The sequence below is a fragment of the Lissotriton helveticus genome, chromosome 4_1 (genome assembly GCF_964261635.1).
Source record: "Lissotriton helveticus chromosome 4_1, aLisHel1.1, whole genome shotgun sequence".
NCBI classification, from domain to species: domain Eukaryota; kingdom Metazoa; phylum Chordata; class Amphibia; order Caudata; family Salamandridae; genus Lissotriton; species Lissotriton helveticus.
The window spans coordinates 66,121,794-66,140,826 of NC_136063.1; the positions used below are offsets into that span (position 1 = coordinate 66,121,794).

At 42.1% G+C, this 19,033-nt stretch overlaps 1 protein-coding gene across 1 annotated transcript in view; it reads left to right on the forward strand.

The window, feature by feature from the left end:
* The window catches only part of LOC144826951 (speriolin-like protein), a 120,769-nt gene extending 109,412 nt beyond the window's left edge, over positions 1-11,357 (forward strand). The window contains exon 3 of the mRNA XM_078685412.1: positions 10,735-11,357. Within this exon, the coding sequence (XP_078541538.1) occupies positions 10,735-11,067 (333 nt within the window). The 3' untranslated portion in view covers positions 11,068-11,357. The remainder of the gene's footprint in view (positions 1-10,734) is intronic.
* The last annotated feature ends 7,676 nt before the right edge of the window (positions 11,358-19,033 follow it).

Genomic DNA, 19,033 nt, shown 5'->3' on the forward strand with positions numbered 1-19,033 from the left:
GGGAAAGGGAGGGTACCCCTGTCTCGTTCCCCAATTCACCTTACATGCACCACATATGTCTATTGAATGTATTATCAGTTGAGTTGATGCCCCCTGGTACATCTTTTGTATGACATGTATACATTGTTTAGGGGAGCCGAATCTATCTAGAATATAAAAAAGAATCTCCCACCAAACAAGGTCGAAAGCCTTTTCAGCATCTAAAAGTAAGACTTGGGCCGGGATTTGCTTCTGTCTGAAAAAATCCAGAGCCTCAATCAAAAGAATTGTATTGGTATGAAGTTGCCTTTTAAGAATAAAACCACATTGATCCCTATTGACTAAATCACTGACTATCCTATTCAAACGATTGGTGAATAATTTTATATTTGGTGTTTAGGAGGCTAATGGGTCTGTATGAGTTAATATTCTATGGGGTTTCGTCCTTCTTAAGAAAAGTAACAACAATTGCATTATTAAAAGATGGTGGAATAGTGCCTCCCTTTAAAATATGATTACTAAGTTGTAGGATTCGTTGATTCAAACAGGATATAAACCTTTTATAAAACCCATTTTTCACCACACTTCCAAATGTGTTAAATCCCCCTCCACTGGTATGACAAACAGTAGCATGGAAGTGGGGAAGTCAGTGTCTATTGTGATAGAAATTTCAGCAAGAGTTTTGCTGGCCTTGTGAGCCAGCAAATGCGAAGACATTCCATCCATCACCCTGTTGTTTTGGCCTTGTAAGCCAGGGCCCTTCAATATCTTTTGTGGTACTGTTGCCCCTCAAAAGGGGTCTGCCTCCTATTCTGACATGTTTAATAGGTCAGGAGCACAAAGTAGTAACCAGTCTACATGTGAGTCTCCTTTCATGAGAGGAGAGTAGGAACTGTTGTCTATAAAGTTCTATGCATCAGGGGCCAGATTCACAAAAGTATTCTGAGACAAAATCCTAACTTTACGACTTTTGGTATTCACAAAAGGCATTTAGGAATAGAAAAGTTAGGATTTTGTCTTAAGTTTGTCTTAAGTTTTAGTCTTAAGACAAAATCCTAACTTAAGTTAGGATTTTATCTTAAGACCAAAACTTCAAGACAAACTTAAGACAAAATCCTAACTTAAGTTTTAACTAAAGTTAGAATTTTGTCTTAAGACCAAAACTTAAGACAAACTTAAAACAAAATCCTAACTTTACAACTCCTTAATGCCTTTTGAGTTAGGATTTTGTCACCAATTACATTTGTGAGTCCGTCTCAAAGTCTTTGGTCAAATTCTCTGCTTCATATTGCCAGCCATCCTAACAACTGTCTTGTGCCACATAATTGTATTTCCACAATCCACCTTACTAGCCTAAAGGCCTAAAGGCCATGTTTTGTAATGGCTGAAGCTTGGCAAAAAGGCGGGACTTATTAAAAGGCAAATCCATAAGGGATGGCTCCACAACACCAGAAAATCCTAAGGAGGTCATCTACGTGTGACGAAGTAGGACCACACTAGTATCGACTGCTCGCCCCGAACAACTGGTAGTGTCCAAGCCAGCCTGAATCACCTATTCAACTCCATCTCGCTCTGGGAGACATAAATATATTGCCTTGCAGTACTCAATGTGGACCAGCACACAAGCTTCATCCACTTTCACATGCCTGAAAATGCATCATCTTTTGGAGCATTTCCGGTTGCAGGAACCTACACATCTAAGCCTTTTAAAGCTGTGGTCTGAATAGAAAATATTGTTCGAAAAGCGTATTTTTCCTCTTCCAGTTATCTGAACTGGAAGTAGGCCCAGCTGACACAGCCAAAGATCTTCTGTCCAGAAATCAATCAATCAAACTCCATTTGTAAGACTAGGCAGTGAATAAAAAATTAAAAAGCTCTAAAATGGACATGTGTATTAGCGTGACTTTGCCCGTTATGGTAATGGGGAGAGCCGTCCATTTTGAAAATAGCATTTTAATCTTTTTAATTAAAGGCACATAATTTCACACAAAAAGATCACCTGTATTTTCTGTAGTATTTATGCTGAGGTATGTTTTAGGTTTAGAATCTACGAGGGAGCGCAGTTCAGGAGATAAAGTGCTTATTGTGCAATTGCATAAAAAGATTTGTCTTTAATCTATTTATCCTATAGCCGCCCACCAATTGAAATAAATGGAAAGCATCAAATACCCTTTTCTAAGCCTGTTTTCAAAAACAGCTATGTCATCCGCATTTAATTTTATTTTGGACATCCCACTGACAGGTGGTTCTATACCATGGTTTGTTCTTATGGCAATGGCGAGAGTCTTTATAAAAATGGCAAATAAGATGGGGGAAAGGGAGGGTACCCCTGTCTCGTTCCCCAATTCACCTTACATGCACCACATATGTCTATTGAATGTATTATCAGTTGAGTTGATGCCCCCTGGTACATCTTTTGTATGACATGTATACATTGTTTAGGGGAGCCGAATCTATCTAGAATATAAAAAAGAATCTCCCACCAAACAAGGTCGAAAGCCTTTTCAGCATCTAAAAGTAAGACTTGGGCCGGGATTTGCTTCTGTCTGAAAAAATCCAGAGCCTCAATCAAAAGAATTGTATTGGTATGAAGTTGCCTTTTAAGAATAAAACCACATTGATCCCTATTGACTAAATCACTGACTATCCTATTCAAACGATTGGTGAATAATTTTATATTTGGTGTTTAGGAGGCTAATGGGTCTGTATGAGTTAATATTCTATGGGGTTTCGTCCTTCTTAAGAAAAGTAACAACAATTGCATTATTAAAAGATGGTGGAATAGTGCCTCCCTTTAAAATATGATTACTAAGTTGTAGGATTCGTTGATTCAAACAGGATATAAACCTTTTATAAAACCCATTTTTCACCACTCTTCCAAATGTGTTAAATCCCCCTCCACTGGTATGACAAACAGTAGCATGGAAGTGGGGAAGTCAGTGTCTATGTGATAGAAATTTCAGCAAGAGTTTTGCTGGCCTTGTGAGCCAGCAAATGCGAAGACATTCCATCCATCACCCTGTTGTTTTGGCCTTGTAAGCCAGGGCCCTTCAATATCTTTTGTGGTACTGTTGCCCCTCAAAAGGGGTCTGCCTCCTATTCTGACATGTTTAATAGGTCAGGAGCACAAAGTAGTAACCAGTCTACATGTGAGTCTCCTTTCATGAGAGGAGAGTGGGAACTGTTGTCTATAAAGTTCTATGCATCAGGGGCCAGATTCACAAAAGTATTCTGAGACAAAATCCTAACTTTACGACTTTTGGTATTCACAAAAGGCATTTAGGAATAGAAAAGTTAGGATTTTGTCTTAAGTTTGTCTTAAGTTTTAGTCTTAAGACAAAATCCTAACTTAAGTTAGGATTTTATCTTAAAACCAAAACTTCAAGACAAACTTAAGACAAAATCCTAACTTAAGTTTTAACTTAAGTTAGAATTTTGTCTTAAGACCAAAACTTAAGACAAACTTAAAACAAAATCCTAACTTTACAACTCCTTAATGCCTTTTGAGTTAGGATTTTGTCACCAATTACATTTGTGAGTCCGTCTCAAAGTCTTTGGTCAAATTCTCTGCTTCATATTGCCAGCCATCCTAACAACTGTCTTGTGCCACATAATTGTATTTCCACAATCCACCTTACTAGCCTAAAGGCCATGTTTTGTAATGGCTGAAGCTTGGCAAAAAGGCGGGACTTATTAAAAGGCAAATCCATAAGGGATGGCTGCACAACACCAGAAAATCCTAAGGAGGTCATCTACGTGTGACGAAGTAGGACCACACTAGTATCGACTGCTCGCCCCGAACAACTGGTAGTGTCCAAGCCAGCCTGAATCACCTATTCAACTCCATCTCGCTCTGGGAGACATAAATATAATGCCTTGCAGTACTCAATGTGGACCAGCACACAAGCTTCATCCACTTTCACATGCCTGAAAATGCATCATCTTTTGGAGCATTTCCGGCTGCAGGAACCCACACATCTAAGCCTTTTAAAGCTGTGGTCTGAATAGAAAATATTGGTCGAAAAGCGAATTTTTCCTCTTCCAGTTATCTGAACTGGAAGTAGGCCCAGCTGACACAGCCAAAGATCTTCTGTCCAGAAATCAATCAATCAAACTCCATTTGTAAGACTAGGCAGTGAATAAAAAATTAAAAAGCTCTAAAATGGACATGTGTATTAGCGTGACTTTGCCCGTTATTGTAATGGGGAGAGCCGTCCATTTTGAAAATAGCATTTTAATCTTTTTAATTAAAAACACATAATTTCACACAAAAAGATCACCTGTATTTTCTGTAGTATTTATGCTGAGGTATGTTTTAGGTTTAGAATCTACGAGGGAGCGCAGTTCAGGAGATAAAGTGCTTATTGTGCAATTGCATAAAAAGATTTGTCTTTAATCTATTTATCCTATAGCCGCCCACCAATTGAAATAAATGGAAAGCATCAAATACCCTTTTCTAAGCCTGTTTTCAAAAACAGCTATGTCATCCGCATTTAATTTTATTTTGGACATCCCACTGACAGGTGGTTCTATACCATGGTTTGTTCTTATGGCAATGGCGAGAGTCTTTATAAAAATGGCAAATAAGATGGGGGAAAGGGAGGGTACCCCTGTCTCGTTCCCCAATTCACCTTACATGCACCACATATGTCTATTGAATGTATTATCAGTTGAGTTGATGCCCCCTGGTACATCTTTTGTATGACATGTATACATTGTTTAGGGGAGCCGAATCTATCTAGAATATAAAAAAGAATCTCCCACCAAACAAGGTCGAAAGCCTTTTCAGCATCTAAAAGTAAGACTTGGGCCGGGATTTGCTTCTGTCTGAAAAAATCCAGAGCCTCAATCAAAAGAATTGTATTGGTATGAAGTTGCCTTTTAAGAATAAAACCGCATTGATCCCTATTGACTAAATCACTGACTATCCTATTCAAACGATTGGTGAATAATTTTATATTTGGTGTTTAGGAGGCTAATGGGTCTGTATGAGTTAATATTCTATGGGGTTTTGTCCTTCTTAAGAAAAGTAACAACAATTGCATTATTAAAAGATGGTGGAATAGTGCCTCCCTTTAAAATATGATTACTAAGTTGTAGGATTCGTTGATTCAAAGTGGATATAAACCTTTTATAAAACTCAATTGGTATGCCGTCTTCACCTTCCAGTCATCTGAACTGGAAGGAGGCCCAGCTGACACAGCCACATATCTTCTGTACAGCAATCAATCAAACTCCATTTGTATAGCACACATGTGCTTCATAAGAAGCGTCCCGGAGCAATCAGACTACTTTGCAGACAGCAGGATTTTATCCACTTTTAAGATGTCAATGCAATTACAGACAGCAAGCCGACAGCGTCACCATCACCTTATGGAGTTAGAGGTGTCCTAATCAAAATCCAACACCAGCCCGAGTGCCATCTGCGTAGGATAAGGAGTTGAAGCCAAACAAATTAATGATTCCCCATAGTGGATATCTGTAAATGTTGAATAACACTAGTGAAGGGACAGAGAAAGGGAACATCCTATGCTCAAACTGGGATGTGAAAAAACTTTTTAATTCTTCAAGGTAAGCTGCGTTTAGGGTCTCTGCTTCAGGCTCTGCATTTGTTCATCTGTGTGCGGCTGGAAGAAACCAGAACCAGAAACGAGAAGGTTTAAGGTCTTCTGTGTACGACATCTTTCAAAGTGGTCAAACATAAAAAGGAGCATCTATGCAAAGTGACTCTATGGCAGTATTCTGTTGATGCAGTCAACCTAATCCAATAGTGCACTTATAACTTGATTTGAGACTAGGAGCCCCTCATTAAGGATTTCCAAAAAGTCCTTCTTGTCCTTAGGGAGATCATCCAAGGATCTCCAAAAACATTTGAATGGATTCCCACTGGACTCTGTTATAATGGTCCAACAAGGCCTTTTTGAATCAGATATCTGCTACACTGCACATCTTTCAGCCTAAAGCCTTACACCTTCTAACTTCTCTGCCCTGTGGCATTGTTTCTAGGGCTGAAACTTAGTGCTTTCTTACAGCAGAAATTATGACTAAATCAAGTTTGTGGTCACATCTTACAAATACTGGGTCTGGTTCGTGAGGCTTACATTTTTTCAAGAACCTCAGAGCCATCTTGCTTGATGATGGAGTCAAGACTTTTTGTGTTGGCAACTTCTGCAAAGCTAGGAACCAAATGCAGCAATGGCATAAGCTGAGATCTCGACCATCACTAAGACTGATGTTTGAGGGGTCTATAGAGGAATGTTTAATCTTACATGCACCTCTCAATCGCATCTCTTAAAATAGAAATGTTATCTACCAGCTAAACACTACTGTATGCTCTGAAAAAGACTTTGGCAAAGACAGAGCTTTCTTAGGTGTGTTAGGCCTCTGCGGGATACAGGCATTACCACCTTAGGACATAGAAGAAGACTTAATGGCTGGACTGGGGACTACAGGGGACTGGGGACCCTCTCACTGGCAGGGGGGGGGTCGCTCTACAGAGAGTCTGAAGAATAACCAGGAGCGGCCCGTGCAGGTAAGACCAGTGGGGCAGGGGACTCGACCGTCGAAGAGGAAAAATGAAATAAATATTTAATTTTCGCTCTTCTTCGTCTGTCGAGTACACCCCAACCCGCTCCCCTGCCCCACCGCTACATGCACAGGCCATTCCTGAGAATAATCCTTCTGGAAATCACTGCCACTGGTAGGAGTGCCTCTACAGAGAGTCTGAACAATAAATCCTTCTGGATGATTTTTCTTTCAATACAGAAGATTTGACATTCGATTTCAAGCATATAAACCACAAATGCTTCAACGACAATGACAGGAGACTGAATGTCTCGAAAGAAAATGTCTCTACTTTGAGTGCCTTAATGCTAAGTGGCATGATGATGATTCAAGTACATGGTGTCCTCGTCAGTAAACCTGCAAAAGCTTTGGTGTTGACATTAGTGTTAAGCCAGTCTTCGCCAGCAACCAGGCCATGACAACATCGCTCGTCGAGGTCGGATTCCTTGCAAGTGATTTTGCCTGATGCTCATTAATAGGGGCAGAGGTGTTGATTATGCCTAGTCCTTTCGCAGCATCTCGCCCTGAGGGAGTACTTAAGAACAGAGGACTTATTGAAGAAGTCACTTTTTGTGCTGGCTTATGGCATTTCAGTAGCTCTCTGATCTCCTGCCTGTAGAGGTTATCTTCCATCCTGCCTCTGCCACTAGGTATGTTCCCATTACATCACCTTACATTATAGTCTCATAGAGAGACATCAGGGTCAAAGCCTTTGGGGACGCTGTCACGGTTCTATGCCATTACTCCATAGTATTGCCTCAAGGACAGGTGCCTCTACTTCCATAGTGGACCTACACTCCTCTAGGCTAAGAGGTCATCATCAGCTGAATACCCTAGGTTCAGTGGCCTTCGTAAGGATGATGACCTTGCCAAAATTGAGACCCACCTCAGTTTTGGCCACATCTACCTAGCACTGTGGACATCCATAGGAGACAAGAATCAGCATCATGGACATCTCTCTTCTAACACTATCTCAACATCATGGAACACTCTAAATTACACGATGCATCTCAGTGGAGAAGTGTGGCTCAATGGTTAGAGCGGCAGACCCTGATGCAGTGGTCTGGCCCGGGACCAGGGTTTAATTCCTGCCTCGGCGGGTCTTGGGCTCAATTTCCTCGGACCTGATAATTCTCGCCTCGGTGCCTATTCTAATCATGGGTCCCACTCTGCAACTCTGGGCAATAGCTTGCTTAATCTCCACAACGGCCCCAACAGCACTGGGATGCCTGGCTTCACCTTGGGGGTGCCCAGGAGTGGGCATTTCACAGGGAAAAGCCAGGAAGGGTTCCACAGTGGTATGCGTACAGCGCCAAGACGCCTCAGGGTATAAATGTACAGGAATTTATATAGCGCAAATCACCGAGCGGTTTCTAAGCGCTTGCTTAGGGAACCCGTCCTGGTATTCCCCTGTGAGATAACCCCGGCAGGGTATCCGCAAGGTGAAAGCCAGGCATCCCGCCACGAGGGGCCGTTGTGGAGATTAAGCAAGCTATTGCCCAGAGTCGCAGAGTGTGAACCCATGAATCGAGTAAGCACCGGAGCGAGAATTGTCGAGTCCATGGACATTTTAGGACTCAAGACCCCGCAGAGCCGGGAATTGAACCCTGGTCCCGGGCTGACCTCTGCTTCCAGGTCTGCCTCCTCTAACCAGTGAGCCACACTTCTCCACGCTAGTGCGCTATACAAGTACGAATTCATTTCATTTCATTTCAGTGACATCTCTGAGGTATACATTAGAAGACCAGAAGGAATTTGGCTCAATGAGAGCTTCTTCACAGTTCTTTAGATGGTCCTCAAATCAGTTGTAGACAACAGTCACATTCTGAAAACCTGTTCATGAAGATCATGAAAGGTGTATCTATGTGATATACACTAAAAAGGTTTAAAATGCCTGAAATTACAGAAAGAATGTTATGTGAACAGAAAGAGAAGAATTGTTGAGCCTTGTGTTCAGGGATCCTTCTCACAAGAGCAGCACAATGAACCTTACAACAAAGCAATTAAACACTGCACTAGAGCTGTGGTTGAGAGAAGAGGGATGGGGAAAAGTAAAGTTAACTAGGTTGAAATAGTATGGTCAGGAGGGGCAGTTGAAGATTGTGGCTTAAAGATGGGTTTTCATCTGGATGGATTAAGCTGGATCAGGACAGATATAGAATTATAGACACTGGGGGCATTCTAGTACAAGGCCTAATTTTTTTGTTTAAATTTGTTTTTATTGATTTTCAAAAATATGTTTATAAGATTCCATTATAATAAAGGTATTACAATCAAACAGTGTTCGCATTTCAATACAGTTATGGCGTATGGGCCACGGTACCAATGAAGACATCTCTAAATTAAACTTTAATGCTTAACAGTTAAGTCCGGTGTTTTCAATATATATATATATTCATGAACCTGCCTTAGCTGCTTGCAACACAACATTGATATAACAGATAACATATCACATCGGCTCCTACATTTGGACTTATATCATTAAATCATAGCAACACGATGCACTACTGATGCCTGCTAGCTGCACCAGTACAAGGCCTAAAATCTTGCTTTCTCTTCGCATTCGCTAGACTCGAACCCAGTGAAATTGTAGCAGCTGGTCCTGAGGGATTCACCAGTTGTTCCTATAATGAAGTTATAGAGCCTGTACTGCGTTCAGCTTGTAGGTGGTTGTCACAGCAGTGCATTCGTATGCCAGACAGGAACGTAATCTAGAAAATCCTGATCTACCGCTGTACTCGTCAGAAAATTACAAGCACTTTTACTTTGTCCCTAACTAGTCCTTTACTAGTTTGTCACTATCACACCTCTGTGGTTATTAACCATAGTATCCAACACTGAATTAAGACTGGTAGAATGATCACCAATATCGTACTCTTTGACTTTTTTACCCAGTGAACCCAGATAATACTAATGCCTGATACTTATACATTAGTTACTGAAAGTAACAGAAATCTCGTTTACATCTACTGACAAGATGCTTTCCCTCTCCTTCAACCTCGTCCATCAACCTCCCAATCAGAATGGAACCACTCTCTTGCAAAGGATTCCCTAAAAACAAACTGCTCAGACGCAGACCACTGCTAGCAATCCTTTTATCAAAACTCCCTCAACTACCTTCCACTGTGTGCCATCCCCATTCCTATCTCTGCACTCTGCTTTTGTAAGGATAAATTGCTTACCTGTAATCCTATTTCTCTTCCAGAGGAATCCTCGTCAAAGTGATAAACACTGAATAGTCCCTCCCATGTGCGGGGACCTCTGGGGTCCCCGCACATACGCAGGATTATTCCGTGCTTATTATAGGCTGGAGAGCTCTAAAGATGTTTGAGTAGATCTTAAGGTTGAGCTGCTCTGATTATAGTAGAGAGTGGACAGATTGGTCGGAGGTGAAACAGCAACAATTATACAATAAGAATTTCATGGGCTTGTATTACCTTTTCATTAACGTTAACACCTTCCATGCTCCGGTGCTCATGACGTGGAACGCTCACACGTGGGAATAATTCTCCTGTTGTGCTGAGCGTTCCACGGGAACGGGTGCAGCTGTGACGAGCTCAGCTCGTCATGAGCACTGGAGCGCCGTGCCTCATGACGAGCTCATGCGCGCCCCCTTACCCCCCAGCACAGCGGGGGAATTACCGCCCCGCAGCGAAGGGGTTAACCGGTAAGCTGCTACACCACCAGCGGACACTGAAAACTGCATATGAGGGAAATTAGGTTTGGGTTCAAGTAGATGTTTAGCATCGCAAAATCTAGAAAAAAAATCCTGAAACACTGATTAGGGTCCCTTAGGGTCTAAATGAGATGTTTACATTGCATCAAGCCACTTAACAATACAAAGTCCATGGCTGTGTAAATCTTCTTTTGAGCTTCATCCAAAGACAGAGGGCATATCTTTACAAATATTGCGAGACAGAAAGAAAACTTAGATGAGAAAAGCAGACTGGTCATTGAATAAAGAACAATAAGATCAGTAACTAAGATATTTAAACAGACAATTTTTAAAGGTTTTTCAGAAAGGACCAGAGTGAGGGTTGAATCAAGTTGACGGTAAGGATAAGAAGTGACTAAAGCTGAAAATAATGGTGTGCTTGTATTTTATCTCATTTCATTGTGAAAACGTTACAGTAAAATGTGTTAAGTTAATGCAATGCACTACAAACAAACTACCTTTGCATTGTTTTACAGGCCACCTCATGCCGTAGCACAGGCAAAGTGGATGAAGAACAGAAATCAAACCTGAAGCTAAGGTACAAATGCATCATGGATAAACTGTCGCAGTTTGACTATGACCCCTGCGTCCACCCGGGATTTTCGGAGTACATCGTAAACCTCTTTGGAATCCTGAAGGAGAGGCCGCAACCTGGGTCCGAGGAACTCAAGCACCTCATGGACCCAGAAAACCTGAAGAAAATGGCCACCTCAACCGTGCCTGAGAGTGACCTGCAGGACGTGCTTATCCTGCTCAAGTGCTTGACTCAGCTGTCTAAAGAGGATGGCAAGCCAGTCTTTGTCTGGTAAATAAAAGTCTCCCAGAAATCGACGCTTCCACACCTCATTAAATGACCCTGCAGCACAAAAATTTGGACTAGGCGCCGTGTATTCTTTTACCGAAGACCTATCGATGGCGTTTCACACTATGATTAGTGGAGAGCTGAAGGTCTGATTACACCGTTGAGGTCTCAGGTCCCCAACATCGTGAGACCACTTATTTGCAAGCTGGCACAAACCTATTCGATGCCCAATGGCATGAGCACCCAACGAATGCCTACTGGCATCTGTAGTGAGTGAAGTAGCCCCCTAGTTGTGCTTTGAAGTCCATTTTGTCTCATTACAAGCAGTGCACGGTGTAGATCTCTCTGCAGAGTGAAGCACCCTACACATGTATGGGATGCAATGAGGCCTGTCCTTTTGTACTGCAGGCCAGAGCCCTTACAGCAACAGAAAATGTCTAGGCTTCACCTTCAAGGTACATAAAAAAACACAAAATAGTCTATTACAAAACTGTTTGATACACAATAGCTCTTAACATGAATTCAAACACAAAGAACATAATTCTGCCTAGATGAGATTTCAAGTAAATTTGCAAAGGTGGGCTGGAATCCAGTTCAAGCACAGCTCTTCCAATGGTGAGTGGAAGAGATCACACATGATGCTGCACATGACACCGCCAAAGCCAAAATCCATCACAACTGATGGTCTTACACTGATCATTATCTAATCGACAGTATTTCAATTTAAGTTCATAAATTGTATTTTATTCCCGACATTTGTACGATTTCTTGTAGAGCAACTCAGCTCTAAAGACCAGCAGAGCAGGCTATGGAGAAAGCACTTTACTGAACCCCGAGCTTCTCAACCAGAGCTGCTCTATCGGGCTAAGTTTAGATGAGATTATGGTGAGGAGAAGTAGGAACATGTTTTTAGGGTAGTTGTACACCGCAAGCTGTTTAGTAGCTGTGATTTTACACATATTGCAAAATATAATTTCTATGATATACTTTTATAGCACAAAAGTAAGATTAAGCTGTCACTTTTTTTCCAAAATCAATCTTCATTTTTAAGTGGCTTTTTTAGGCAAATTAGGAAACACTAACCCTCAAGCTAAGTCATTCAAGATGTATCGTGCGGTAGAATTGGCCAGTGGTAAATCCATTGAAAGGGATATAAGGGTGCATTAACTCCCTCATTTAAATTATTAATCACAATCCTATCCATGCAACCATTCTTTAATGAAATACCATTAGGAATTTGTGTATGGAAAAACTGCGGACCAGTGCAAAATGATTGCACACCCCAAATACGAATTTGCTCCCAAATAAGAATTGACATAAGACCTCGGAGAGCGAGTCTTAGCCAAACTGATCAATGTTGAGGCACTGAGGTCCATTTGTACGAAATTTCCATTTTGCATTTCCTAAATAGTGAATCCTGAGAAATTGCTATTTATAAAATGCAAATTGGAATGTATGAAAATTGCGATTTCCTATTAGCAATTAATATGGAATCTCAATCGCTATTAGGAAATCGAAATTTTGTAGATGCAAAACCATTCGTACCTATAGGTCTAAGGTCTCACATCTAAATAAAAAGAAAGTGGTGCAAGTGTAAAACACTTCAATTCCCTCGGGGCAAGTGCGAGTTGTATGCCACTGCAAAAACTGGGTGCCTTTTCTTTATTTTCACCTTGGATTGGATTCAATGGTAACAGCATTTGCTATAAGCCCATTTCACATTTAGGAAATGCTTGGTACATGCGGTTAGGAAATCGCAAATAGAAAATCCCTAATTACGATTTTTTATTTTGATATTCGCAAAATTTGATTTCTACAGGGTAGAAATCGCAATTTGCCACAGCTTTTCTACCGTTTGTGCATAAGGTGTAAGGCTATTTAGCATTTCTTAACAGCCGGAAATAGCGATTTGGTCCATTAAGAAATTCTAAATAGCTGGAAGTAGATTTCCCTACTCTTCAGCGTTAACAGCATTAGCTGCTCTTTTAAATTCAAGATGTACTTGTGATGATCACCTCACAACATAAACTATCCATTCCCACACCTAATGTAGGGTGTAGCATTGCTTGTCAGAAGGGGAAAGATAAAAGAGTTCACTAAATCCATATTATTCTCATTTAACTTTAATGACAGATGGTGCCCAGCCTTCTGTTCTCCAGCCAGAGTTCTACTCCAGCAACTCCAGAACTGGTGTAAGTCCCCAGCCTTGGAGACTCTCAAAGCATTCTGACCATGAAGAACTTTCATGGTCCGCTTCATAGAAAGACCGGATGAATTCTGGACCAGGTCACAACAATGATTGAGGTATGTCCTGAAGTGAATTCAACAGGAGGAATAAACCACCTGTGAGGTGCTTCTGAGCAGCTGCCTTCAAGACCTCACGTCTCGCTACGTGACTGTGGTTGAAGGGAAGCTCACGACAGCTCCAATCCGTCACTACAGTCATCGCCCAGCGCACACTACAGTTTTGCTATGCAGGACTGAAGAAGACTCACCAGCCAACGTAATGAGGGTTGGGCATCCAAGCGAGAGCCCAGAGTAGGCACCATCCTGTCACTGCAGTGCATGAATTGAGCAGGGGTTTCCAAGTTGTACCCCTCCTAATTGTCTGATGGAGTTTGGCCAGTGGTCCTGGCTTCAGAGCAAACAGGGAATGTGTTTGTCCCATTCACTGTAGGGTTTCAAAGGAAAATAGTCACCTATGTGAGTCAAATGGGCATCTGAACATGGCTGTGCTCAAAATAAGCTGCTCTGACATACGCAATGACATCATCATGTTTGTTTGACAACATGTAAATGTCATCATTAAAGCATTACAACACTAAGAATATAATAAGGGCATAGCTAGTGTACTTTTAAGGTTGTGTATTACTTCATCAATTCGCCCCTTCTTCCAGCTGACACTACTACTACATTGGCCTGGTGCTTATATATTGTAATTCGCCCCTACATCAACAGAAATTTACAGTAGGACTGTCTAGGAAGATAGTCATTTCAACAGTAAGTCTTAAGCCTGCCCAATCATTTACCACAAGCCAGTTTCTGAGCCTCACAATAACTCCAACAATGAGCATAAAGATAGGTCTATGCAAAGCCCATGCCAATCCTAAACCCAGTCCCATAATTACCAAAGAACCATACCTTTAACCTTACCCTATTACTAACTTCAGGGCTATAACCTTAGTCCTAACTCTAAATCTTACCATACTACAATCCTGACCCGATACCAAGTATAAACCCACCTCTTACCCTATTTCTAAAATCAACCATAAACCATACCCAAAACACCTAACTATTCTACGTAGCTGCACGTGTCGATATATTGGTTTGTATGGAAGCGTACACCGAGGTAGTGGGTACACCACAGACTGAGGAACAGATTTCTCCATAGATTATACTACAAATATAACGGCCCCATCCAACATCAACATAGAACTGCTCCTGCCTACATCACACGAGTCCAAAGAAATCCATCCAAAAGGTAAGATTAACACATGTACCAGGCAGAACAGCTTCTACATGGAGGAAACTTAAGAAAGCAGAAGGTGACACCTCAACCCTAAATTTATAAGATTTCGTTGCATGCTGTGGACGAGGAGCTCGGCACGTAAATCAGATCAGGAGGGTGGTTAGGAAGATGGATCGGGGACAAAAGGAGGAGGATAAGATATGTCATTCACAGGGGAGTAATTATAGCTAGAGGTTCAGTCACTGGTCGATTAGGGAATAGTAAGGTGTGGGAGGTGATTCCAGGTTATTCCAAGATCTTTAAAAGTTGACATCCAGTTTGTCAACCATTAGGTTTAGATTCTGATAACAGAAGGACAAATGTTATCTTCTGAGGGATGAGTTTCACAAAGAGTGGTGACAAGGACCTCCGGATTTTGCCTGCACAATCAATGAGCAGGATACCACAAAGCGAAGAATCTCCATGTGATGGTGGGTAGTTATGCTCATGTGCCCATTAGGCTCACCTACGTGGGCCTTTGTATTATAAACACCAGCATGAAAAATCATCCCTTGCAGTATGGGACTTTTGAACACAGTGAGATCTTAATGATCCTCACTAATCAAATCAGCCATAGAACAAGTTAAACCACATGAAAGTTCCCAAGGATGCAAAGTATATATATATTGTACAACCTGGAGGATGGCGGCTTCATATGCAGCAGTCTGGCCTGTCGCTTGCTTGGTGTTCTCCTCTCAAGTTATTTACAGCTTGATTGCTCAAAGCACATTTAAGCATGAGGTGTCCAGCCCATTGGGTTGTATGATTGGAGTGTACCAGGCCTGGAGATGATGAGGTCAAAACAGGCCATTTACCATAGTGCTATGTGACTTTACTGTTGCGTAGGAATGATGTGAGCCCAAGAGCTAGCACCTAAACTGCCCTAAATCTGGGAAAGAAGCTTCAGAGGACTTATTCAATTTAGTGGTAGTATGATCAATGCACTGTTGCATAAATGCTTTATATCCTTCGCAACGAGTCGTATGAATTGAAACCTCAGAGTCAGTGGTAGAGAGCTCACTTCTGCCACTGGACATTAAAACAATGGGAACGACTGTCCAAATCAGATTGCGTATTGATTAATTTCTGAGAATCATGGCAGTGCTACCCCATGACGTATTTCCTATCGAACAGAATGACGGTGATAACCCAGGAATGGAAGAATTCCATACTAGAGTTTTAACTGGTGGAGCAAAGCGTCATGTGAGAATGAAATCTAGGTTGTATGATTTAGGATCACAAAAAGTGTTTTTGGATGTGGCAGATTTCAGAAAACAAAGAGATGGGTGCATTTTTAGGATGGGAGGCGATACCATTGCTGTATGAGAGCGACATCCTCATTTTCATAAATCTGAGGGCGGGTGTTTGGGGCTTCTTCATACTCGAAATTTGGAGGTGGTGGAGGTCGATTGCTTGGTTAGGACCACACGAACCTGTAGAAAGACTGTTATTTACCCTCACCTTTCCTTTAAGGATAGGGGCTTGATCGAGTAAGTCCAGTGTGATTTCTCTGTCCTTTGCAGGTGTTCATTGGTTCTTTATTGAAAAGCAAACAATGAAAAGGCAGGTAAGCCTGAATCACCCACAAGCTACATCTTGAAGATGTCAGTGGCTCACTTGGTAAAACTACGGGTGTTTCTGTTGCATTGGATCTGTAGTATATTGTACACAGTATTGTATTGTGTTTACTTGCATGGGTGTTAATCAGCCTTGTCCATCTGCATTTCAGACACACTGTGCTGTTTCTAGTGATTGGTTTGGGAATAAGAAAACTACCCCTTGCAGTACTATCCGTTCTTCAGAGGAGAACTCGCCCAAAATGTGGAAAGCGCTTTATGCGCGATTTAATAGTTTATTCAGAAGTTTATTAGACCTGGTTGTAGCTGTCTGAAGAGAATGAGAGTGCCAAATACTACTGGAATGTTAATGGCGTATGTACCAGGCGTTCTTGTCAATGCAAGCTCCTTAACTTTAGTGATTCTGCTGTCTTGCTAGAACATGCTGTCCAGGCATTATTCTGGCACCACAGTCTTGACCGAACACAGTATATCTTCTGATGTTCTTCCTGCCAGACACTTTAACCACACGCTGACGACCAAATGCCCCGCTTTCCATGTTTGATGTTCCTCCATCTCCCTCTCTTCCAAGTTCTTCTCAGTCTTCAGTGGTCTGTGGTCTCTAGGTCACTCCTCAGCCTCATCGCCCCTGACACTCTGCTCTGCCTCCATCTCGGAGCAGCAGGACTTTGCTCAGACCACTGAAGTTGCAGGCATCACTGAGCAGAACCCAAGGCTTGGCTGTATGTGGGATTGTAAGCCCCCCGGCGCAGTACGACAAGTGCTCGTCATCATATCATTCTAGCAGACCCGGTAGGTTCATGAAATTCTGGTGCATGAAAACCACGCCACAAGTCCCCTGACCAACCTCTATAGGCTGCTCATCCGGAGTGCTGGACTCTGTTGGGGGTAATGGGGCACACCCAGCTGATCCAGGGGTGATAACTGGGTGCAGGCCTTTTTACCTGAACCCAGGTGGAGAAGATGTCAAGTAATTGATGCCTGATTCCTTACTTTAATGTATTTTTTTCTTTTTCAGTTGTTATACTGAAGATTTTCTTTAAAATAAAAATAAACGTAAATATAAATAATTAACAATAAATTAATTCAGCTTGTTAAACATGACATGCGGCTGAGCTGAGGCGCAATATCGTAAAGTACCTATAAAGGATTGAGGAGACTTGGGTGAGATGTTGATATGGTACAACAATAAAGATGGATATTGTCATGTTCTTTACTCCAAAAGCAATAACCCTTTAATAAGCACTTCTGAACTGCAGCTCAAGAAGAATTAGAAAGAAGTGTGGTAGCCTGATGTGTCTCGCCCTTACAGTTCAAGTTATAGTAAATATTTTAGGCTTTTAGGAAGGGTCCTTCTTTTATGGACCGGTTTGCATGCTGCTCTATAACCCGGCATTTGTAAAGCACAAACTAATCACCGGTAAGTGTCTCAAGGCGCTGGGGGCCGTCAGGGAGATTAAGTGAGCTTTTGCCCAGAGTCACAGGATGCTGAGCTGATCTGCCTCCGGTGCTGGGAATCAGGAACCCCCAAGCTCATAAGTCAGATGCCCTGGCCGCTGCGCCACACCCCGCTTCAGCAGAACACCAGGTATCTGGGGATTCCCCAAGACTTTATGTCCTGTTCTAATAGAGGTAACAACGGGATATCCGTCACCTAGGATATAATGGGATTTACATTTTGGCAGGCGGGATAGCCATCACCATTCTGATGGAGTAACGTGACCGCCAAGATCTAAATAAGGCCCTTATTCTACTGCCTGGCTCTAACAGAACAATGCAAACATTTACAGAAGCATGCTCGACAGGCATAGGCACCGTTCCCTTGTACCTGAAGAAAGATTCTTGTCACTTGCAGTCTCTGGGTGGGTTGTCGGGAGAGTTTCTTGGTTCTCAGGGGCTGGCTTTGGGCTCTTCAAACAAGATCTCAAAGATGCAGGCAGGTAAAAATAGCTGTGAGCCACTCTGAGCCTCACAGTTATCCCTAGCCTGAGGGGAATGGGAAACACTCATATCTAAAAGGCCAGAGCAGGTCAATGGGAGAGGGAAAAGAAACTGCTAGTGTTCAATGTTCTCCACAATCCAGTACTTTCACAGCGATTTCATATCTCTAGTAAGATGCTGTGAGGATCCTGCAGCCTCCCTTTTTTCCTTCCAGGTCAGGAATTAAATCACCACCTCCAGAACAGATATTCTGCAATTTTGTGGTGACACTAAACTTGACAGGTAGTAATATTTTCAACTGTGTCTTCATTGCCAGAAAGTCTTTTATTGCACGATCCCTTTCTCTTCTCTTTTCTGCCATGGCTTGAGATACATCTAAAATGATATGGACACGTCTGCTGTTTATGTTTAATCTCCTTGTGGAACAAACCACCTTCAGTATTCTGTGTTTGCTTTCCTCGCCTCTCCGTTAGACCCTTCAGCATGCCAGGTCCAGGAGTCTCAAGGCAGACATAATTATATATTTCCTTTTTGAGAGCTTCCACTGGTATTCCTGGGGCCTCGGAAACCATTTCTCCAGAAAGCCCCTACTTTCCTCTTTTTCTTCATCCACGGGACTCCCAGTGTGCTCAAATTCCTTGCCTTCACTGCATTTTCTAGTCATTCCAGCCTCCTACTTGGCACCAATCTCTCTATTCTATCCTCCAGTGTGTTATCTGATTTCTGAAATTTGTCAAACTTAGTATTCAGAAGTGCAAAGTTTGGTGTCAATGGGGTACCTTTCACTCTTGAATATTTTTTTCCTTCAGCGACTTGGCATGTAAGGCTGCCTTAGCTCCATTAGCAGAGCCAATGCCTTAAGAGTGCACTTTCCCTTCTCTGTGCCTGTGCTCCTATCCCATAAGGTATGCAACCCTAATTTGGGCCTGTCCTCACGCTTCAGCTAT